The sequence below is a fragment of the Liolophura sinensis genome, unplaced genomic scaffold (genome assembly GCF_032854445.1).
Source record: "Liolophura sinensis isolate JHLJ2023 unplaced genomic scaffold, CUHK_Ljap_v2 scaffold_32, whole genome shotgun sequence".
Classification (NCBI taxonomy): domain Eukaryota; kingdom Metazoa; phylum Mollusca; class Polyplacophora; order Chitonida; family Chitonidae; genus Liolophura; species Liolophura sinensis.
In genome coordinates this window covers 11,358-37,320 of record NW_027017971.1, presented here as the reverse complement: position 1 = coordinate 37,320, position 25,963 = coordinate 11,358, and the positions used below count along the sequence as shown (strand labels likewise).

General features: G+C 38.3%; 1 protein-coding gene across 1 annotated transcript; it reads left to right on the top strand.

The window, feature by feature from the left end:
- The first annotated feature begins 1,040 nt into the window (after nucleotides 1–1,040).
- On the top strand, nucleotides 1,041–25,963 carry LOC135481379 (hemicentin-2-like). The gene is made up of 18 exons (XM_064761209.1): nucleotides 1,041–1,350; nucleotides 4,055–4,351; nucleotides 6,878–7,213; nucleotides 8,270–8,536; nucleotides 9,492–9,770; nucleotides 12,734–13,009; nucleotides 13,848–14,135; nucleotides 15,185–15,309; nucleotides 15,928–15,952; nucleotides 16,827–16,851; nucleotides 17,280–17,353; nucleotides 19,118–19,165; nucleotides 20,093–20,149; nucleotides 21,413–21,475; nucleotides 21,765–21,827; nucleotides 23,139–23,201; nucleotides 25,205–25,314; nucleotides 25,793–25,963. The coding sequence occupies exons 1-18, from the start codon at nucleotides 1,041–1,043 to the stop codon at nucleotides 25,961–25,963; spliced, it is 2,877 nt and encodes a 958-aa protein (XP_064617279.1).

Here is a 25,963-nt window from a genome sequence, read left to right as displayed (position 1 = left end):
GGCTGAAGCGTGCAAGCTCAAAGTGTAGATAAGAGGTGTAAGCAGATGTAGACTCGTTCTATTCTTTGTGTGGCTGGACCGTGAAAGCTCAAAGTGTAGATAACAGGTGTAAGCAGATGTCCACATTGAAATGTAGTCTAAGTAACCGTCCTGTACTGCTTAGTAGTATGATGTAGATGGAAGGAACGTCGTGTCGGGTGTCTTCGGTATGGCGTTCCAGTGAAGAAACATTGTACATATATCGACATTGGGTGTCTCCTTGCCACAAGGAGACGGCGTCGTGATATCACCGAAAGCGATGTTAAAAGCAGACTAACAATTTTGCTACACCTATCAGATGTTGTACCGAAAAAAGAAGAACCATCGTAAATTCACACCCCTACCAGAAGAAGCCACGCTGACAATCGGGAATCGATCGACAAAAATAACTTATTATTAATTAGGTTAACATAAGTTAGTGGTTTTGGATCTATAATTCGCTTGTCCCTGTGAAATGCCATGTGAACATTTGTCAAAGTCTTTGTTATTTGCGTTTTGTGATGGTGTACTAAACAGCGTTTGCTATACTCGGCGAGATGACAGATTTTCGTTATTTTTGGATTACACCATTGTCTCTACATCATCCGTGATTCTCGATTGTATCAGATCTGCAGGCCATGTCCACAAGAGTATATGAGATTTAAACCCATCACATCTGCATTACTGTGCAGGCTGACGTATTTTTTCTCAAATTTTCACAAATATGATGTACCGTTCACGGCAATAGCTTGGGTTATTGAGGTGAGTATTTCAACGAGAACTTCACTGTCTTGTGGTTCTAAGAGGTATTAAGAACATCGTGTATGTCAGTGACATGGTCTTGGCGGTCTCATAATGGCTTTGCAACAAAATGACTAATCAGATACAAAGAGCGCTTCGGTGGTCATTTGGTTAGAGTGTCGGCCTCGAATTAGTGAGACCTGGAATTCCCAGGCTGGGTCACACCAAAGAGACTATCGCTTTTTTTCTGAGAATGAGAAATGTATTTTTTTCCTTCAGTAATGGTAACTCGGGTGAACCTGACGAACCCTCCAAATACAGTGTTGGCCGGCAACAACACCACCTTTACCTGTGTGACGTCGGCCAGTAAACCACAGGCCTGTATAAGGGCGTTCATACAGAGTTCCGGTAATGTCCGGGAGCTAGACAAGCGTGCCTGTAACCAAGACTCCAGCACGATACAGACCACAACCCGGACACTGATGTTTAGAGCAAGTGACAAGGAGAACAGAGCTAAGCTGTACTGTAACGCCTCCAACAGTGTAACGGATCCTCCTGTACAGTCACAAGTCTACCCACTTACTGTACACTGTGAGTATTCACACAAATAGCACAAGTATTTTGTTATACTTGGGATTTTCCTACTACATGTAACGTCGGATGTCAACGGGTCTAAAGTCAGACGCACGCTTTGGAACATACTCGCGTCACTATGGAAGCTGATAAAGGACATCGCTTCAGTCCCTCATTACCTCGCTGCCTCGCCCTGTATTAGAAAGGTCGAGGTAGCGAGGTAATGAGGGACTGAAGCGAGTTAACGAGGTAACGAAGTAGCGAGGTAGCGAAGCGAGGCAGCGAGGTAGCGGGGTGGGAGCAGTTATTATGATCAATTTAGTGTCAGGCTGAGGCATGTATCAGATGTAAGTTGGGTTCTTGAGACACCTGGCCGGATGTGATGCCGGTTGAAATCAACACACTCTAATTATCAGGGTCTGGACCAGTTACATAATAATCCCAGCTAGGTCAGTACTTTTGGTTAGCATACTATGAAGTATGCCAGATAGACGATGGAGGGAATAGTATTTAAACTTGCCAAAATATAACAAAATTGATCACTTTATTTATGTTTTACATATGAAGACAAACTTTAACCAAAACAAAATTTTGACAGCACGTACGAATACACATATGAAGACAAACGTTAACCAAAGCGAAACTTTGACAGCACGTAGAAGTTCACACATGAAAGTTTCAGTTAAGACATGTCTCTGATTAACGTTAATCTTCATTCTGTAAATAAAAAACACAGTACCTCGTTTGAAAGAAAATTTGGTGTATTTGATCGAGAGTGCAATTTAGGGCGGTTGTTACTAAGCAGCCATCTCTTTTTTGGCTATATAATGTGTATGGGCTCTTCAACCAAGTTGTATACTTCATGTTTAGAAATTTACACAATTGTGCTGGGATTGTGAAATTTGCATTTTCTTATTGTACCTCGCTGGCGCCGGTCCTTTATTTATTTATTTATTTATTTTTTATGTGCTCAATTGTTGCTTTACGCCGTGCTCAAAAAATTTCACTTAAATGACAGTAGCCAACGTTATCATAAAAAGAAAACAGATAGAGCCAGCGGAAAACTACGACCTCACGTAAGTTGCTCTCAGACCTTCCTGTGTACAACCGAGGTGGAAGCCGCTCAGAGATGGTCTTGAACTCACAGGGACCGCAATGAAGAGAGGTTCTTGGGTCATCACGCCGCACTAGCGTGCTACAAACATTCTCGGCTGCTGCAATTTACATAAAGTAATAATGAATAAGGCCCCGGGGTGCAAGAACCCAACTTACATACGGCGTATGCCTCTGCCGGACACTAAGGTGATTATAATAACTGCTCCTCAACCCGCCACCTCGTCCTTTGCAAAAGTAGAGGTAACTAGGCAGCGTGATAGCACGATTATGGCAGTCTAGTTACTTCGCTTCGCTACTTCGTTACCTCGTTAACTCGCTTCGCTACCTCGTTACCTCGCTGCCTCGCCCTATACTAGAAAGGTAGAGGTAGTGAGGTGTCCTCTATCGGCTTCCATATGTCACAACACTTGGCCTTGGACGACATCATTTTAAAGTAAGTGGTTATCAAGGTGTTTTCCCCACCTGTGACATAAAGGCATTAACGAAGATTACAAAAAATATGCTATTATATAATTGTCATTGCACTCACTTACTCAAAAGACTTTGTAAATTATTGGTCATACATGATGCACATTGTACTTTGTCTTGACTACGTTCCTGTAACTCCTGTTGGAACCCAATCAGCACTTTGCGCGTAGCCATTATTTTTGTGTACATGGATAACGGTGTACCATAAGAAAGTGGAGCTAAGATCTCAATAACTCGTCTCGATCACAGTGTGTTTAGTTGTTGCTCAGCACTCGCATTATATGCACACTGAAGCGAGATGTATCGTAAAATGATACAGTACCGAGGTTAACCGTGCGGTTCCACTACAAACAAGCCTATATATGACAGTAGAGAACACAGGTATATGTATTATCCTTGACAAGATACTCTTTTCACAGCCACAGCACAACTGTAACGCGTACGAGCATATTCTATAGAGCGCTGTGCTTTACCGGGTAAGTCAGGCTATACATAAGCTCGCCTTGATACAATATTTAACTTGATAAGCCTGATAAATCCTGTACTACCCAACACAGGGCCATGCAACATATTTATCATCAATGTCCAAAATCTCCAAAGTTTGATGGAAAACTATCTTAAATTTGTCAGTTGGAATTCGTGTCAGCGTTTCCCAACGGCGGCGTTTACATACCAATGCTCCACTCATGAACTGTTGACCCTAAAACGTATTGAGATCAAGGTAAAACAGAAAGCGTAAAATTAAGACAAGGAGGTCAATTTTCACTGTGAAATGGCACACCGTTGTCCATGTACACAATGTATTTACTGGGACAGATCACATTGCATCAATGAGTGTATATAACTATATCAGATAAAAAAAATCTGTCTTTTTTCGGGTCAACTTTTGCTGAAATTGATGAATAATTTGCCAAAGCAACATGCACAAAGGTACAAAGTACAATTCCTTTTTTGCTGTACCAAAACAATGGTATTTCCAGATTTAAAATCAGCAGGTGATTTTGTTAACATCAATGTATGATTTAATATTCATTATCTTATTATCTTATTCATTTTATTCCTGATCATGAAATTCTTACTAAAGACGATATTTTGTATAATTTTTATATAATGTACAGCCGTAAACTTTTCCACACAGATCCTCCACAGGATGGCGTCAGTCTGTCAGGTTATGTTAACAACACAGCCGTGGAGTCTGGGGAGACCCTGAACTTGACCTGTCAAGTGAGAGAGGGGAATCCCCGACCAACACTCACCTGGTCATCGGAGTGTGGTCAGACAAACACAGTCTCTGGTAACGATGGACGTGAGCAGATCAATATCAGTATAACCGTCAGTCCGTCCCTGAACCAGAAGACGTGTGTGTGTCAGGGGAGTCAGGACGGGGCGTTGACAGGATGGAGGGAGCACAAAACCATAATATGCAATGTCACTTGTAAGTTTAAACATATATATATGAACTGATTATCTCGTCTAAGTATCCTCACCATACTCATTACAGCGCACGTGCCGTTCTTTACTCCCACTTGGCATCACTGCCACCACAAGGCAGGCTTGACTTTTGCAGGTTGTGTAACGCACGCGTAGGCTGGTTTACGCTTAACCTCACAACTCGGGTCCTCGTGTGGAAATACTTGATCAGTATTGATCAATAGAATCGTTTCAGATTAGAATCATATTGTTTATAGTTTAGAAAATTCCAGTGCGTGTGCGTAAAGTTCATTCGAATCAATAGTTGAGGCAGAGGTTTTGTGTTTTATGACATCACTTCCGGTCGCTTTACCCTGATCCCAATGATCCCGGCGTTGTTCCTGAATTTCCTTGGTGGCAAGGATGTATAGCGCTCTGAGGAGTATGGTTTTCTGACGTTGCCATGACAGTAATTATGGTGTATCGAAACATACAGTGGTTTAAATTATACAAAAGTCAGAAATACACGTACACTATAGATATCGATCCGCAATAACAAAATTGAAAAATTGGTTTGGCATTTCATGCGCATTTTGTATTTGTTTTATATAATGACACATATTTTGTGACTCTAAAGTCGATGGACACTGATTAATTTACAGTTGTTTTTAACGACACGGTGGTAAAGACATTAAAGTGAAAGACAGCGCCTGACTAATGTTTATGTCCATTAAAACGACTACAATTCAAAGCGTGATAAACCAGCATTAAATGTTTTATCTGACTTTTTTTCAACCCAGTAAACGTTTAGTGAAACTTTGTCTTGACATAGCTTTAACACGTCTCCATTATCGAGATCAAGGTGTCGTCACATTTACTCTAGCTCTTGGACGTCGACGGTATTTTATGATAGTATAAGCGGTAGTCTATGGCAGATGAAAGTTGTGGACTTGAGCGATGAAGCCCTAGTGATAAATATAGTTTTCTCCGAAATTGAACATACTGGAAGAATATTTCTTCTACTCCTTGAGCTGTTGTTACGGTAGGCTTACTATATCATTTACAAGGAACTCCAGCCACCATGTTTACATGGTCTAGCTGTAGATGCACGTCCTGGCTATTCCCGGTTAAGATCGTACCCTCCAGAGGGGCTGTGCTGGTTATTTTGGCCCCTATTAAATGTTCACAAAATTACAATAGGATACTTGTACAACTGGAATTATGCGGACGTCAGAGAAAGCATCTCGGCTTGAACACGGCGTTGTAATAATTTTACTGTATTGTATAAAACAAAACAAAAAAAAACACCCTTTGTAAGAGGAGGAGCGAAATTTAAATTCTTCAGCTGCAGTGAAACGGAGAAAAAAATTATATCTTAGGATTTAATTAATTTTAAGAATTGTTTGGTGAGACACTGTTCTAGTGAATATTGCACTGACACTGATATTTGTTATTTAAACTGATGAGCTAAACGCTAAAATGAACGACACAAATTTTATTTCGGGGAGATGAATGCGGTTTGGGCCGAGACGGTATGCTACTGTCTGATATTGTTTGTAATGCCGTCGTATTATTACACGGCTTGTCAATCAACTGAGTTTACGTCTGTGGTGGTCTGTAAATGACCTGATCCACAATCGGACAAAGCCTGGGGAAACCAACGACCATCCGCAGGTTAAGGGAGACCTTACCACGCACGGTCAGCGATGAAGCCAGTATGAGCTGAACTTGAACTCACAGCGATCGTATTGCTGGCAGGCTTCTGGGTAATTGAGCCGAAAATATGACATTTGAAGTGTAGTATATATACCTGTAATCTGAAATTATGGAGATAAAATGTTAGAGATACTGTCTGAAAAAAAAAGTTTTATTATTGATAAACATAATATAAAACAGTGCAAAAATGTAAAGTACTATGGATTGTGCACATTTCCTTCAAATTACTCTGTATATATTTGCCAGGCCTTGCGCCTCCTGTTACGACCCGCTAGAAATTATACATACTCCTATGATTCGGCTTTAGTTCAGGAGGTACCTGATAAAGGCCTGGGATTTACACCGATCACTCCAGTCTTCCCAACCTGTGAACATGGCCGCCGTCAACAGGGTGAACAATTCTTGAATACGGGGTAAAACAACATTGAATCCATAACTCAATCCATGAAATACTTGTTCCATTTTCATGGGTATTTGTAGGCAGTATGTGGTGATGTCAATATATTGTATTTGTGTGTAGGTACATTTAGTGTATGCAATATTTGGGGGCCTCCGTGGCTCAGTTGGTTAGCGCGCTTGCGCAGCGTAATGACCCTGTAGCCTCTCACCAGAACGGTTGCTGTGAGTTCAAGTCCAGCTCATGTGTGGCTTCCTCGTAAGTGGGAAGGTCTTGCAGCAACCTGCGAATGGTCGTGGGTTTCCCCAGGGTTCTGCCCGGTTTTCCTTTCTACCATAATGCTGGCCGCCGTCGTATAAGTGAAATATTCTTGAGTACGGCGTAAAACACCAATCAAATAAATAAATAAATAAATGTAATATTTGTTTATGTATGTAGTCGGACCTGACCGTGTACAGCTCCGGGTAGATTCCAGAACATCGGGAAATACAGTCAACGTCACAGAAAACAGCACAGTGACATTTACATGCAACACCAGTGAGTCCAATCCTGGTGCCGTTCTGACCTGGTACAACAACAGCAGTCCTATGACAGCGGCAGATATGTCAGACGTGAGCTCACATCAAGGGCACAATCAAGGGTACCTGACCACACAGCGGTATACAGTGAGAGTTAATCGATATCAGGATGGTGACGTCATCAGTTGTGAGGCTCAGAGACCTGGTAATAGAGGCAGGAAACGTGCATCACCCAATCTTACACTGGATGTCAAGTGTAAGTTTCTCGCCTTTGTACATATTAGTTTTCAGGTATATACACATATGCCGCCAGAATAGACGTGCCCATTGTATGAGGACGTGTTGTTTTGTTTTTTTCTTTAAGTTTCGTGTCTCGGGTAGTTTACGACAAAAATGCCAACTTATAACATTTTTTATTCTTCTAACACATTTTAACTTTTACTATTTTTACTCAAACACATCTGAGTTTCATCAAAATGTTGTTATTGTATTACGTTCTAAATTACAAATCGTTGAAGTTTTCATCTCATGTATAAACATACTCGGAACAGCGCTACGTGTGAAAAAAGTAATGCTGATGTAATGACGAGAGCGGACGTAAGCTTTTGACTCATGACTTTATTTGAATATCCAAACAGTACTTTTTCATTTAATTGTATATCATTTACAATTATTACGGAATCCATTTTGTCAAGAGCTTTAAAGCTGTTAACATTTTGACTGTAACAAACGACGATCACAAACGCATATATATATTTCTATTTATGCTTCCTTCTTCCATTCTTTGTGAAGGCGGATATATATACATGTATGTCTACAGTCCTCCACGTTCTCACGTGCCGTACAACCCGAAAGCTGCTTCCGGCTGCAAAAAAAAAAATCCGACCATATTCTTTTTGACCAGTCCTATAACAGAAGAAACGAAATTGCAGTAAATGCCTGATATATATAACAGATGAGTTGCCGCTGAAAAACTTCCTTTTTCTCTCAGTTATACACTCGAACTGAATGACTGTTATTTCACCTTCTTATTTATAAATATTCAGATACATAGACAAACGGCATGTCCTTTCACTAACCAATGCAACAGAAGAAAACAAACCGAGACGTTAACATTTTGGCGGGTTTGTCAAATCTTGATGAAGTTTCGCTCAAGCGAATAAAATAATAACATTGTTTGGGACGGAGGAACACACTGTAGATGCCTTCATGCTCGTTATTCAGACCCCTTTCTGCACGGGCAAGCAACAAATTACCGTCCAGTTCAAAAAGAAATTTCGTTGCACTATATCGTAATCCTTTTTGATTTCAGACGGACCCATGTTTACCAGCTGTAAATCATCGTACATTTTCGTGGAGAATGTCACAGCTGAGCTGTCCTGTACTACCTGGGCTAAGCCTGAGCCCACGATAAGCTGGAGTCGCGGAGGTCAGTCGAATGACCTGAGCATGACAAATCACAGATATACGTCTGTTGTCAGGTTCGGCAAGATCAACAGGACTGTCTCTGGAGCCTACATTGTGACAGCTAGTAATAATGTGAAGAGAGTAGAGAGGACAGTCAGTGTCTCTGTGTACTGTAAGTTTGCTTCTGTAGTTTACGAATTCGCGGTAATTATCGTAAATTCGTATGTTACGTATTACATGGACCTGACTATTTCTCAACATTAATGTTAATTTAACAAAGTTTTTAAAATATGCTCCACCAAAGTTATTTCAGTGTGTACATGTATAAAACTGGCCACTTAGATAATGTACGATTAAGATATTAACATATTTTAATGATTGCGAAATGCCTGAATTGCATTTTTGAACGAGTTGTGGATTAAAGAACGTCACAGAAACTTTTATTGTGTACCAGGAACATGGTAACTTGTGGTGGTTTTCTCCACCCAGAAATCTGAAGGAAATCGTGTAGGGGAAACTATCTTGAGTTGACCTACACATTAAAACATTAATCTCTTAATTTCAATAGAACATATGCTGTCTGAGTGATGCTAGAATGTATTCTGTTAATGCAGTAGAGTGTTCTGTTAAATATAGCACACATATTCTATTAATTCATCATAGACATTCTATTAGACTTATGAGGTATTATGTTGAATATTAGCAGAATATTGTAATAACAGAATAAATTCTAACATAACTCTGACAATAGACCTTATGTTAAAATAAACAGACTACTTCTTTGAGTGTATGCCTACAAATACTAAGAGATAAACACTGTATTTGATCTAACCGCATGCGGCATTTTACATACAAGTAAAGATCATAAAATATTACATATGATGCTAAAACATTCAAGTTTTCACTGAGAGATTATCCCACCTTCTGAATAATGCTGCAAACACCTTTTTAACAATAACAGAGAAAACCATTATCTTACTCATGGACAAACTTTTAGGTCAAACAGTTACTTAAACCAGGTCATTTTTTTTTTTCGTATAGTTTTACTATGGTGCTCATACTGCGATGATCACTACAAATGAGACAGTTCCGACTACGGATTTTGAAATGTTTTTGTATTTTCCTAGATCCCCCGAATGTATCGGTGGTTCTGGTATCAGGAGAAAATGTCACAGAAGGAAACCCTCTACAGCTGGAATGTCGTGCTGAAGCTGTTCCTCAAAACTACACCTACTCTGCCTGGAGTCGTACCATTGGTGACCGTCCTGTACCACTGATAAACAGCAGCCCTGGGAAATCCCTGTCCATCAGTGAGGTGACGTTTAGAGATCAGGGTATATACCGGTGTGGAGCCACTAACGGGTTTGGAGGCATTAAGAGGGGACAACTGGGGCTTAGGGTTCGAGGTAAGGCCTTGGTGATATCACTGAGTACTAGGCTAATTGCTCCTCTGATGACCAGTTAAATATCTTTTGTTAACAAAGGACCTGGTATTGTAAGGCGGGGAATCGGCCCCAGTGCAAGAAACTGTGCACCTAAAGAAGCGAAACTAACTATAGCTGTGAGTGACAGCTGCTGATACACTCATAAGGTCATTTCTTTTCTCAGTTCTGTGTTGCTCTTATTTTCCTGTTATTTGAGAAGCATTCGTCTTACAAAGCTCTAAACATGCACTGAAGTCATAAATCCAGTCACACTGTCACAATGAAATATCTGTTTTTGCATTAGCCACTGTATAATATATGACAAATGTAACTTTCACCCTTATAATTCGTCTATAACATGTTAGTGTTAAGGATAGCTACAATACTACATGTGCTTTTAACCGGTATTCACGTATGATTTCGCTACAGTTGCTCCACGTTACGTAATACCATACCTTAAAAAGTTATCTACTCTAATTCATGATAACACCTATTTAATGCAATGGGGCCTATATCTTTACTCACACTAAAGTATGTTTCCAAAGACAAAAAAATGGACTACAAAGATTCAAACTCTTCCCTAAGGTGCAATCTTTTCTCCACAGTGACTACGATTGCTCACTATACTATGAGGGATATCCTATGGTAGAAATACGGGTTTTAAACTTGATAAAATATGATAAAACTGATAACATTATAAAGTTAATGTTTTACATATGAAGACAAACGTTAACCAACACGAAACTTTGACAGCATGTAGAAATACACACGTGAAAGTTTCGGTAAAGATATCTTTCTGATTAACGTTGATCATCATACTGTAAATTCAAAACACTGCCCCTTGTTTGAACGAAAAGTTGGCGTTATCGACCAAGAGTGCATTCTTAGAGGGTTACTACTAAACCATCTCTTTTATCGCCATATAACTTTTATGGGTAATTCGACTACGTTTTATACTTCTGATGTGGAAATTTATGAAATTGTAATGGGATTTTGAAATTTGCACTTATTCATCGTATCTCTTCGGGGCCGATTCTCCACCTTACTGTGCCAGGTCCTTTCATATCCATCATTTTTTTTTATTTCTTTATTCAGGGCGCTATGTAGTACGTCCGGCAAGGTCATTTATTAACAGTTTTCTAACCACTGAGTCATTTATTTTCATATTTACACACATTTTAATTCACTACACAGGGCAGAAAAATCATATCCTTTGATCAACCCATCCGTGAGAAATAACTAATTAAAGCCATTGGGCAATAAACTCATTAAAGCCTTATATATACTCGGGTGAAACTTGGACACCCCCTAGACCAATTTGGGAGAAACTGCAAAGGGCTCATCCCCACAAATTGTCACCACTTTCCTTGTCAACAATTCACATGGTAACATTAACTCATCGTTCATAAAATTCAACATCCACTGTTGTGGAATCAAATATTATCCCTTATATTCCTGGATAACTTCTCCATGTTTCCAAAAAACTGCAGAAGGGACATAAACGATTTTTTTATTTGAATGGCTCAAACCAAAAATATATTGAAAAATAGCACTGAAGAGAATACCATGTGGTATGTAAGGGTAAAATGGATAGAACTATTACTGTGGTGGAACAGACATTACTTATTGGCTAAAAAGTTTTATATCTCTCAGTCTCGCTATGCAAACCGAGCCAAATGGACTGCTAATAAAAGATGTGCTATCAAAAAAGAAAAAGAAACAATTACGTTAATATGAAATAGGCAAGGTCTGGTTGCGAACGCAGTGGAAAGCAGTATTCTTGATTACCTGTGTAAGGTACATGTATTGTAGAATAACGTCCACCGCTTGGTGGCAAAAAAAAAAACAAGAAGAGGGCGTTGTAGAAAAATTCACCTGAATTTCTGTACAACGTACCTTCTAATTAACGCCTGTAAATGAGCAATGAAAAGAAATCTTTCTATGATATTGCCCTTGCACATAATTAGGTACATCTCCATTAAATCCTTATTCTTGATCTGTAGTGTATCTTTACTGAAGGTATTATTTTAAGCCTTTTGTTGTCATACAATGTTCAGTATAAACAAGATACATCTCAGTATAAATTTGCAGAATATCGAATTAGGAAACCCTTTAGAGAAACAGGAGTCTCCGTGGTAAACCACCCAACTGTGGCAAGTTTTGCAATTCATTCTCTCTTACAGAGTGTGGCTTACAGATATGTACACCTTATTGGCAGAAGACAAGTGTAATTAAAGACACATTAAAGTGGGCAAGTACTCTGATAACGGAGATCAACAACTCTATCTATTTATATAGATATATAAATATCTTAACATATCATTGGGAGATTTTCCATCTCCAGGGGGCCTCTGTGGCCGAGGGGGTGATCATGCCAGCGTCGCGTAATGACCTAGGAGCCTCTCACCTGTGCGGTTTCTGTGCATTCAAGTCCTCATGCTGGCTTCCTCCCCAGCCTTACGTAACAAGGTCTATCCATCTTCAGAATTAGTTGTAAAACAAATACTTTTCAGGAATTTTCTACACTGACTTTCTGTAATAAATTCTAATTTTTACTTATGTGTTGGCCATGTATATTTTAAGAATATAAAATTTATATTTGGGAGATCACAAAAAAAAAAAATAAAGTAAATAAATATAACATGCCTCCGGATTCTATAAAACTGTATATAGGCCTAATGTTTGCAAAATTTAGTTTTTTTATTTATTTATTTGTTTTATGTCGTACTCAAGCATTATGGCGGGAGGAAACCGGGCAGAGCCCGGGGGAATTCTCGTAAGGTGAGAACAACAAAAGTACTTGCTGTGTGGTTAAGGTAGATGTGTACCTTATACTTCTCCATTTCCTTCCCCAGCCCGACCACAGTTTCCGAGTCAAATCAAAAAACAAACAGCAGCCCTCGGTGAAAATATCAAACTGATGTTTAAGTTTGTGTCGTATCCAGCCTATGTGAACCTCACGTGGTACAAACTGTCCAGCAACACGACCAACACGACATCAGAAAGGCTAGTCGTATCTAACACAACCGGGAGTAAATTCCACAGTCACGTGATGGAGGCTGAGCACGAGTTTCAGTTTAACGACACCAAAGTCCTGCTTTCCGGTCACGTGGCGGAACTAGAAGTCTCTGACGTTAAACGTGATGACTTCGGGGAATACAAATTTGTTGCTGAAAATGATGTGGGATCTTCTGAGACCATCATGTCTTTTAACTTAATAGGTAATGTATTGATCTTGTTGTCCATGTCATATATGAAATTTTCTGAGCCTGTGCTGTTCAGAGTTCCCTTCACTCACAAACCTTGGTATACTTAAAACTGTAATAAACAACGGTCAAATTAATAGACATTTCTAATCACCGCGTTTAAATAAAATTTGCATGCTCGTGTCATAAGTTTTGATGAGAATAGAGTAATTTAGATATGTATTGTGACAGAAAAACTGAAGCAGAAGTATTACCAGACCAATTTAAAAACACTTTTATCAAGAGAAATATACACCCTTTGCTAAATGGTTAGGTGATAAAGAGCATTATGTTAATTAATGGAGACACTGTATATGTGCACATAATAATGAAAGATACGTGTCTTTTGAACACAGACAACGAGAGACATCTTTACAACATTTTCTTCCCCAGGAGCTATAGGCCTACATGTACATTATAATTTTCTGTATTTTTCATTTGTCATTTTTTAATCTGTTGCTGAACCTGTTAAATTCCTATTAACTTCCCTTGTACGAGTACTAAACATGCATATGTGGATGATCGTTTTAACAGACCTTCTCTGATCTCCCTTCCTCGATACACGACACTAACTATGACCTAACGCGAGATTAGTTCTGAGGTGTGAAACTATGGGAAATGGGACCTTGCCTATTAAAGTATACTGTATTTAGGTTATGCCACGACAGTGAGAAGTATTCTCTAGGCAACAGATCGTAATAAAATGTGATATCAGCTTTTGAGAGTTGCAGAAATGTTGAGAGATCTTAAAAGTCGATGTTTTTCAGCTTAAGAGTTAGGAATCCATAGTCTTACTAATTGTGATATATTCCAGATCGTCCGTGTCCACCTAATTTAACAACCATCTTATGTGAAAACCGTGTGGCCAATGTCACGTGGATTTCCTGTTTCAATGGCGGTTCCTCTCAGATATTCAAACTCCAGTACAAAAAGAAGGGAGGTAATTGGGTAATACATGATGATATAACAGACCCAGGAGAGAATATGACGGTGAGCGAAGTGGTGGAGAGTCTAGACGATGGGGCTCAATACAGCTTCAGGGTGTACGGTCAGAACAGGTGGAACAAAAGTGACACTGTAGAGACGAGTTGTACAGTTACAGGTAAATGTGAGGGCCTTGTGGCATGTAAACAATAAAACAGAAAAACAAATGTACGCACTTCATATAGACGTGGTGCAATCGGTACCCTTCCAGGTAAAAACACGGATGACATTCTTCAGAGAACGTGAACGATTAAAAGTACGTGTACATGTATATGTGAAAATGGTGAACATTTTAGTATTAAACATTCTACAAACCGGTTCTAAAAGTAAAAGAATGTTTTGAAAGACAAATATTACGGTATAACAAGAGAGGAGCATTAGTGCTAGAAGTATAAAAAGGAGAATAAAGAATAGCTCAATACTAACGGGAATACATGGAATACAAACGACGAAAAGATTTGATAACTACCACATTTGTTGAAATGCGACTTCATTCAAGCGATCACAACCTCATGTGTTTCTTGCCAGCTGGTATCCTTGTGCGGAACTTCTTGACCAGCATTCATCAATAAAATAGTTTCAGATGTTGGCTGAAATCATATTGTGCATACTTCAAATAAAGAGAATTCGTATCTATAAGGTATTATATTCAGGTTTAGACAGATTTTGTGTTTTCTTAAATCACTTCTTGCCTCATTGATGAGTCCCCGATGACGCTGTTTAATATGTCTGTACAAAATTCTCTCTTGGGGACGGTGATGGAAAGAGAAGTTACTGTGTGATACATGCGCGGTACTGAACATGAGTAGTAGTCAGAGACAAATGAGTAACGCCCCTTGTTTTGATTTCGGCTTACTCCGTGGAACGATTTTCCCCGATCACTGCCTAATATACTGAACCGTTATGCCGTGCAACAAGTATTATACACTCAACAATAAATCAAATCTAATATGTAAAAAGCCCAAAAAATTATTGTAAATATGTATAAATTTGCTTTGCCTTAAAATTTATTTTGAACATTTACCATTTCTTATATTAACTTGTCCATAAAAGCGTATATGCATATTAAATGTAGAGTTCCTTCAATATATATATATATATATATATATATATATATATATATACAAACTCCCTGGGTTTTTATGACTGTAAACTCGTGTTTTACAGTTTCTACTGTACCACCCGGTGCCTTAACCGGCCCCCTGGCAGGCGGCATCTCTGGAGCTATCATTTTGATGGGAGTTGTGCTTCTAGTTGTGGTCATCATCCGTAGGCGAAAGCAAGGTAATGACGTAAGTTGAAAAGAAACCTTAGGGTCTTAGATGGACAAACGGTAGTACAAAGAGAACAAAAAATGCCTTACAGCTGTGTTATCTATATTCTTGCTATCGTTGCCTTATTGTTGTTTTGTGTAGTACTAACTGATGTCAGTTGAACTGTTAAATCATTGGATTATATTTCTTCCCAGCAGTAAGCTGTGCGATTTATTTGAACCCGTTTTTTTTTAATTTTTTTTTTGCCTTTTTTTGAAACTGATCTATTTTTGGCCATATTCTTCTTACCATGTGTATTTCCTAACTTCCAATTAATTGTATTCCTAATGAATGACTTTTTTTCAAAATAATTCTGTCAGCGTGTGACTTAAAACTTATCATAGGAACAATGGCGGGATTGCGATATGAACATTGATGATTTGAAAGCCAGCGTTAAATCTTCTTGATAAGGTTTTGAAAACACAGATGTAAATGTCTTTTGTTACATGATGTATTCTTATGTAATGTACCGTTTGTGTTTCTAAGAAACAATAATACCAAAAAAAAGATGGAAGTTATTTCAGTAAACATGCACATTGTCCACACACAAGGCTGTTAATAAATGTAACTTTGACTCTTCTGTGTATATTCTTTCAGAAAGCCATTCCTCAGGAGAAACTGAGTAAGTTTGATCAGATGAATTATTTGTGTGAGATTTAAACCCTTGATCCATTGAAGTATATCTGAGCTCACAGTTCTAGTGTCAACATGTCATAAGACGTTTCACTTACTCTTGCATTTAAATAAGCAAGTGTTCTAGAGTTGTACAGTTTGATGTTTTAGTTCTCACGTAGTCGACAAAGAGGTTTTTTTCTTCCCTCAGGAAGATGAGACCGGATGCTGTATCAAGTGGTGTGCAATCAGCCAGACATTATGAAAACGTTACAGGTGAGATGTGACCATTCTGTGGAACAATCGGTGGTTTGGGATGTAATTTATTTATTTATGTACTTATTTCTTTGTTTGGTGTTTAACGTTATTATCAGGCATTTTCACTTATACAATGGCATTCAAGTTTATAAGTTGAGGAAACCGGAGTGGACAGCGTTCACCAAGAACATTTGGTAAGATACTGACAAACTTTCCCATGTGTTTGAGTGCGTAAACGACCAAACGAGCAGTGAGAGCAAGGAAATCTGCATACAAGTTTCGTGTACAAAGTTGGCTTCGAATCTGCACCTCGTGTGTCCCAGTGATTAAGTGTAACGTTTAAATGCCATGTTGTCTGACTGTAGGGCATATCTAATTAGTGACAGGGAGAAACAACATCTGTCTTCATTCACTTTGGTCACAGAAAGAGAAAACTTTTACTCACGAGCGTTTACATCTCTTACCTATACTTACATGCATCAACTGTAAACGGAAGGTACATGTAGTGTATGACATACGTTTCTGCGATCTCTGTCAATACTACAGACATACAGTTTTATAAGTAACTTAATTTAATTAAAAATAAAATATAGATTGAAAACAACTTATTTTCCCTGATTTTCCAGGCGATGAGTCTCCGGCAAACGAACAGTAAGTAAGGCGCATAAACACCCATGTAGGCCGAAGCACACACTCCAGATCTGTATCCCTAATTTAACAGCGAACACTGGCATTTTGCTTTTAGTGTTGATGCTGTATTTAGGTCGAAAATAATCAACATTTAAGATCAATTTCACGTTCGATTGGACACTAAAGAGAGGTTATTTCAAATACTGAAGTGGTGGAAAGAACACAAATAAGAACGATAATGAAAATTTTGTGATTCTAAGTTTGCTTGCAAAACCAATTTGTTTTTATGAAATTGAGATACTGTTTGTGTGTTTGCTGTGCTTAAAGATTCCTTTCACATTTACAGGTAATATTTTCCACCTTGAGACAGATTAAAACAAGATACTTGTTTAACTGAGCCATTAACTGTTTAATATCACGAATACATTCCGTTTTGCAATTTCTTCCAGTGAAACCACAGCTTCTGTTGGCCATGCGGGAGCCTATGAAGATGTTGATCTGATACCCAGCTCCTCACCCTCAGGTAAATATGTCCCATTAAAAGAAGTCAGTGTTAATCGACTGAGTTAATGTTATAAACAAAAGACGTTTGTCCGCAATTAAGGCGGTCTCTGATATCTCATTAACACATCAGCTCAGTGGCATATACATACCATGTTTCCAGTAGAAGACCATGTTTCCAGTAAGAATCCATAATGCTCTCAGGGGTATTGTTCCAGGCGGGTCATTTCCTAACTGAGTGGAATTGTGGTTATATTCTTAAGTACGGCGTAGAATTAAAACTTCAATAAATAAATCAATAAAAAAATGTTTCCCAACTTGAGTAAATGTTTATATGTATCAGATGAATATAAAATGAAGTCAAAGCACCACGAAATTATCCTTTATACTCTTCCCGGTGTTGTGTCCGTTAAATTAAAGGAAAACCATCAGATCGTTTATTTATTGATTGATTTGATAGGTGTTGTACGCTGTACTCAAGAATATCAGATTAATTAGATAAACAAATAAAATAGGTAGCTCTCGTGGCGAACCCATATAGAGAACCTATAAATAAGTAATGGCTGGTTAATAAGAAGCCAGAATTTCTGGGAAATCCAGTCCTAACTTGGTTGTGCACACAAGTTACACAGCTCCCACCTTGACTCTAACATGTTCCAATAAACTACCACAATCGACATTTGCTTTTCCACTCACACACATGTTAATGGTTGGTCTCATAGCAGTGTACGTATGTTTCTGGTATGGATCGACGGATGAAATTATCCGTAAAATTCACAAAATGTGAACCCTACTTTTTCACATACAGTTATGACTAGAACGAAAGTTTGAAGTCTCTCCTCTGAAATCATATCCCCCAACATCAATCGACAGTTGCTTTTCCACTCACATACATGCTAATGGTTAACCTCACAGCAATGTACCTGGCACATGTTATGGGTCGACGGATGAAATTATCCGTAAAATTCACAAAAAGTGATCCCTGACTTACCACTACTTTTTCACATGCAGTTATGAAAAATGAAATTTTGAAGCCTCTACGAAAAAATCATATCAACCAACAAGCTGGACAAAACAAGAAGGGGCAGTTCCAAAACCAGAAGAAATTTTCTTTCAACTGTTCTGCTTACTAAAAAAATACCAGGGAATTACATTCGACCTAGAACCGTTTCGAGTTCGACCGCTTAAGGTTAAAAGTACTAATGTATTATGTGTCAGCAACGTTAGGCAACATTTGTTGGTATTAAATTACCGTTAACCCGTGTCACCATGTTGCTGAGGTACAAATGGCTCCTCTGTGCTTCAGGGAACTTCTTAAGTTCACCGACATTCAGCTCCTAAATGTTATCTATCATTCGCCTACTTCAAATAACTATTTTTTTCACAGCTTTCTTTTCAGACACCCATGTTCTGATAAATATACTCAAAAATAGCTGTCTAGCATTTTTGAGGGCCACAGGGTATAGTATTTACCATTAGCAGTAAAAGAGTTTATATTTGAAATTCCCCTGATGTGAACTGTAGCAATACATGGTCAGCGAGGTGAAAGCGCAAATTTCCCACGCCAAACATCACCGCCCCCAAATACTTGAATTTAAACAGCGACCACTGTACCATTGCCAGGCTGCAAAACATCGTGCAAAAATCCTGAATACAATTAATACAACCTTTAAACATTCAGATTTTGCTGAGAGTCATCATCGTTTGAGACCCTCTTTTTTCTTTTAAATATTCTTCACTCACGACACATGAAGCTGTCCTCTAACTAATCTTTTGGTATATACAGGCTCTGATGTACCAGCTGGGTTGTATGCTGTTGTTGACAAAAAGAAAGGTGAGCAGTTAGGCTAGGTATAGACCATATTGCTACATAGTTGACATCTGTATGTATGTATGTGTGGATGAATGTCTCTGTGTATGTATGTTTGGGTACGGCAACATTTCAGTCATAAGGAGTCATTAGGTGTGTGCATTCTGTGTCTTTTCGTGCACAGTTGACATCTGTCAACAAGACACATTACATCTGGTAATAAAGAAATAACAGAATGAAATTATGTTCTGTCATGGATCATTCTGTGTTTGTCCACATAAACTGCTTTACCTTATGCGTAGGATTTGAATGACCTTTACAAAAATAAATCCAAACCCAAAACAGATAATTTCTAGCTTGAAGTTACTGAGTCTTATACTCCCGTTTTTTTATTATATAAGCCGACATTAACTAATAAATGTCACCCAAGCGAATTTATACTTCCGAAAAAAAACAACGTGTTTAACATCATCATAAATTTGAGACATTCTTGCTATGGTTGACTAGGAATTAAAGTAAGCAGACAAAATTATCTAAAGGGGCTCCTCAGCCATATGCAAGGGGAAGTAAGTCTAGTACCTCACGGTACAGTAGGGCCTTCATTTGCTTTGTAAAAATACCCATGATGTCAATAACAATAAAAGTGACCATAAATAGGCAATAACAAGATTTATTGCCCTTTGTAATGGGCTTAAGCGCTCCATTGTTAGGGTTTACTCCTGAATTCCTGGCACATTTTCGATTTTTATAGATTTGTCCTTGTTACTAAGATAACATTTTGCGGAAATATCCTCCTTTATGCCTAAAATGAGTTTTCCATGAGCTGATAACCCCAAAAATGTAATCCTTGAACCATGGTGGAGGGTATTTTTAGCTTAAGTTGTAACCACATGTACATGTATCTCTAATATGAAGTCACCCAGTTATGCCTACTTTCGTGATTGATTCCAGGCCCACCGGTCTACGCAGAGGTAAACAAGCCAGAGACGGCCCCCAAACCGACAAAAGGTCTGTTAGCTGCTATGAAAACTTTTAAGCGTTTTCTTTCTTTTAACCGGCTTCTCCTACAACGTTACTCAGAATCAGAAAAGAATTCATACATGCTTGTACATTATCCTGTTATAACATCAGTGATAAAGATGTCCATCGAAGTTGCTCTGAACATTATATACATATGCAAATTTGAAGTTTTAGCAATTGTCGTTGCCTGATAGGAAAATCGAGGATTAACAAGTACTAGTATACGCCATTCTTTTGAATTAGTGAGCGCTTGAAGGGGGTAAATATGGCGCATGTGTTCTTTCTAATTACATGCATCATTGATATTAGTGTTCAGTAGGGTTGAATAGACTTTACTGTGGTTTACTATCAGATGACGATAATTGTAGTGCAGACAAAAAGCAGACCTAAAGACGGAGCTATGTGGACAAAAGCTTTAGTACAATTTATAACCATGTTCATGGGTTGTATAAGTCATCACCTTTAGTTTCAGGCCAAGCAGCATCTGTCTATGCAGATATAAACAAAGTGCACAAGACCAACCAAATTGCCAAAGGTCTCTTAACATCTAGAAAACCATTTCTACAGTTTAGCTCTCGTTCAGCAAAAGTAACACTAGTTTTTCAGCAGATATCTATATGAACATAGTACTATACTACATCAGGCACAACACAAATCCTTCCCCCGTCTTTCCGGACATACCAACAGAAAAAATGTCGCTTACACATGTGTGCCTTTATGCCTGTTTATTATCATGATATGGGTCTCTGTGGCTCAGTCGGTTAGCGCTCTAGCGCAGTGTAATAACCCAAAAGCCTTTCACCAATGCGGTTGCTGTGAGTTCAAGTCCAGCTCATGCTGGATTCCTCACCGGCCGTACGTGGGAAGGTCTGCCAGCAACCTGCGGATGGCTGTGGGTTTCCCCCGGGCTCTGGCCGGCTTCCTCCCACCATAATGCTGGCCGCCGTCTTATTAGTGAAATATTCTTGAGTACGGCGTAAAACATCAATCAAATAAATAAATAAAATATTATCATGATATAACAAATGATACGTATTGCAATACTTTGTAAATCGATGCATGGTTTCATCAGCTAATGTTCTTGTTTGTTGCACACGAGCTCGATCATAAAAATATATACAACGTATACACGAAATACAACAAACTGTTTTTTATTTTTCGTTGTATGAGGTAATCTTGGGTTAATCACGTCTGTGGTGAAGTTCCATATATTTACTCATGTACATCACACTGTAACACCTTTAATTTCAGAACAAGCAGCACCGGTTTATGCTGAAGTAAACAAACCAAGGAAGACCGGCGAAGCTGCAAAAGGTCAGGTTGATAGCTGCTAACAACCCATTAATGTTTTTTTTATGTAATTTGTATTTTTTTCATGTCACAAAAACAGTTTCCAAGGCTTCAGCAGCAAAAGCGTTGTTTTCCGCGGATATATAAACATCAAATATGTCATTTTTGTATATCAGCAGGTTATTTAAAATTTGGCATGCTTTGTTATACGTTGTGTGTGTAAAGCCCTTCACCTGTCCTGAAAAAAGGGAAATACGGAAAGGGTAACGACAGTAAAACGACCTAATAATTATATATCACAATTCATTTTCAGCTCCAGAGGGCCCGGTGTATGCCGAAGTGAACAAAACTCAGAAGAAAGCCAATGAGGAAAAAGGTTTGTTTTCTTTAAATGATAGCTAACACTGGATTCATGCCAAGCACTAACAAACCTTACAAACCTTTTACATGCAACCTGATCCATAACAAGCCAAAGCTTCACCCGAGTCTGCGACATAATGCCTTACATTGTAATATCCGTTCAGTTGGAGAGAGCTCAGTTCTTTAAGCTCCTTACTTGTCATAACACTGCATTTTTATTCCATTTCCACGATAGTGTGAATGTATAAATTCCTACTCTTTAATCATTTACATGAAGAGGTAAATCTTGAAAATCCCGAGGTAAATTGACAAGAGTCGGGATTTCCGCCGTCTGTTATGTATGACCATTTCCCCCTCTGTCATACTGTTGTCCCTGTTTTGCTGTATTCTCTTACACCGTGCTATATTTCTGCTCAAATCAGCATTCTGCTGGACTAAACATCACCCAGATCTGCTATCTTTGTATTGTTTTCACGTAAATGTTTACTACATGTGATGACAAAACAGCATTATTAGAAATTCTTGACCGATGATGTCTAATAAACTGCCAATATCATGAGTGAATCTTTAAAACTAATTCTGCTTAAACTTTGGTGCTAAGGAATGTATGCCTCCACTATTTAAGCCTTTACATGAACAGTTCGAATATCCTAACTGACCTTAACGGACATGATTTCCGATTTCATCGGTTACTTGTGACAATGTACTGACAATATATCACATGCACTGTCGTCCCTGCTGGGGACTTGCTCTGAAAATTGTAGTCATTTACGTTATTTTCCCATTTGTTTTGTTTACAATGAATGGATAAATGTCAAATCAGGTTAAGGCCCACTTTTCGGTTTACTTTGCATGAAGGTGCCTTACGTACAGCTAAGGGGATCTTCAAGCTAAAGCCAGGGAAACCAAAAGGCAAGTTGACACTTCGGACGAATTATCACCTAAGCTATATGTTGTGCGTATTGGAAGTGTAACATTGTGGTTATGTATTTATGTATGTATGTGTAGTTAATATGCATGTATGTGTGTATGTTTAGTTAAAATGCATGTGTTTGTGTTTATGTGTGTGTGTGTGCGTGTGCGTGTGTGTGTGGTTAGTATGCACGTACATGGAATAAACCCCTAAACTGTTCTACCGAATGTTTTGAGCTTGGCCCTCAAAGATTGATCAAATGTACTCTCATTTAAATCATAATTAAAACTATACGTGCATTGTTTTCTTAAGCGAAAGAGTCATGCATTGTGTATATAGCCTAGTGCCTCTTTGTCCTAAAGTTGCTATATTTATCATTATCAAATCTAATTGTAATTTGGGATTATTTAACAGGAAAAAAACCTACGCCTGCTGACAAGACTGGTCTAATCAATGGCAAAAAGAAGGATGGAAATGGTGAGTATTACTATGTAAATAGGTTGCATTTATTACACGAAACACTTGGAATCGAACCTGAAAACTATTCACAGGAGCACGCTCAATTTAGCAGTGTATAGATTTAAGGCAGTTACAGACGTTACTGAGCTTCAAAAACATTGTAGAGTATGCTGTCTTTATTATCTAATGATAGTTGAGTCATTAGTGGCATATTGTTTACAGAGTAAGAAGTTAAATGAGACTGTTCACTTCCTATATTGATTCACTATTCGATGTATTTCTTCATTGTCGGGTATAATTTATCAGGAATACAAATATGGAAACAATCAAAACAAAACGAAGAAAAGAGAAATGAGAAACAAGTCACCAGCTATCGTCCGTTTTATTGGGAACTCAACATCTTCTGTTTCTATTCTGCAAGCCATTAAAATCTTATAAACACATAACACTTGCTATACTATGTGTCCATGTTAACGGATCTAGTGTTATCATCACTTGATTCAATTAATCTGGGATAATGTAGAAGAGATACAACAAATTACATGCATATTATGAAAACCGACATATGTAAAAGAAAATAAACAAGGCTACCGCTTGAACTGCTGTCTTGGAAATAAGGTGTTAGCTGGTAGAGGACAAAATATTTCAGTACGTAAGTAATGTGTAGATATGTTTTAGTTACGTATACTGTTTTAGTTACGTATACAGTTTTATGCTCTATGACAGCCGGCTATGGACCAGCAGAGGTATGTACAGAGTTCAGTGATCACGTGATGTCTTTTTCATTTATTACACTTCGAGAAAATTAGCAGTTTTCTTATTATTTTCAATACATGTGTACACCAGGTAGTTTGGATCTACATTACAAGACAGAATAACAAACTTCTGTTTTATCACACCAATGTGTTCACTAATTTACATGCCATTCTTTAAAAACTTACTATACCATTGGCAAGTGATTATTATGTTCATTTTACAATTGTTAGAGATGTTACGGATTTTATTTAGCAAGTTTCACATTAATGTTGATCCGATTATCACATTTGAGTTCGATCTTCCTTTCTTAACTTTGAACAGAATAAGAAAATTGGTGACATTAGTGTGAACATATTATGGTCACATTTGGCGAACAAAACTTCTCCAGTATAATGTCAGTAATATAAATGAATCATTAGAGGTCATGAAAAGATAAAGATATGTGATATTCTTTTTCCTACAGCGCTGGCCAAAGTATCACAAAAAGAGGCAGAAACTTAACGAATTAATATGTAATTGACGTTAAGACTATTTGATTAATTGATGGGAATATATTTAAGTAATTATTCATTTCCTGTTGTTTATCGTCAGTTTTGCATCTAGATATCTCGCCTTTTAAGAACTTGTTACATTCTGTTTAAAGTCTTCACTCTAACTTTGTTAAATACTGCAGAGCCTTAGGTTTCCTATTTATTTTCGCTTTAATCCAAGGGCTAGGTGCATTTATGAACAGTTGAAATCCAAGAGCGACTGAAGTATCTAAATATGTGTTCGACTTACATTATCAACGGAAAACGAGTTTGAAACTCGCTTTATGTCTTTTGGTGAGCGCTAAGAGAGTCAGATACAGGTGCCATTTTCAAACTTTTTGGTGTGACCCTCTATGAATCTCGGGTTTCCTGACCTCGAGATGAACGCTCTAAACATCAGGCCACCGTAGCGGTCCACTTTACACGTGTGTGATCAACCACGCACCACAAGCAGTGAGGCACATTTACTGGGATATACTGTATAATGTACAATATAATACCGTACTTAAAACAACGTTTGAGGCGAATGTAGTCTTGTGGATAAGCAAGCAATGTAGCCTTAGTATGCTGTTAAAATGAGATTTGAGTGTAAGTGAACATTTGGGCGTGCCCAGCTATTCTCAGGGTCTGCCTGGATAAGAAGTTGCTGGAATTGAATATTCCACACTTGATCTTTACCTCAGTCTAGATAAACTGTTTTCTGAGGTTTACATGTTCGTGCTTGTCTTTACACAGGCCAAAGCTCTGCTAACACCTTTGATAATGCGGCTTTTACTGGGGATGAAGTGATGTATTCTAACTCCGGAGAAGTTGAACGAACGGAACCATCTGCCAGACCTGGCCAGGTACATGTAACTGGCAATGTCACTTGTTATTTGTTTCTCGCATTTAATTCAGACATCTGATTAGGCCAATATTGCTCTGTTATATACAAGGTAATAATACAAGGTCTCTTAGAGGCTTTGTTATGTACGACTCACGTTTCTTCAGAATCAGAGAAACGAGGGAATTTAACACTAACATGTTTTGCATTGACTAAGAAGACGAAGGGGAGTAACTCTGGCGCACACGAGATAATGCGTTATATGACATAAGGTTACATGTTTTAGGTAATGGCAGACTATACATGAATATAAAACATGATTAATACACAGGTGATACATATAACATACATATAAACTAACGTTCCAGAATAGAATGTAAATTTCGATAGGATAGAATTCGAACAGAGGGGGTTAATTGGTTAAGGATCCGTGATACATGTTTGAGATTGATCTGCGGATATTTTAATTGTTGTTCTTTGCTAAATATCAACTCTTCCAGATGGAAGGTCCACACGACCTGATATACGCAGACATGGACTTCGTGGGCACCCAACCCATCGTGCACCCTGCTGAGAACACAACCACCTACGCCAGCATTGCCTTTGGGCAGGTGGGACCGCCAGTTGTTTATGACAATGATGAAGAGGACGGCCATCCGAACAGTTCCTAA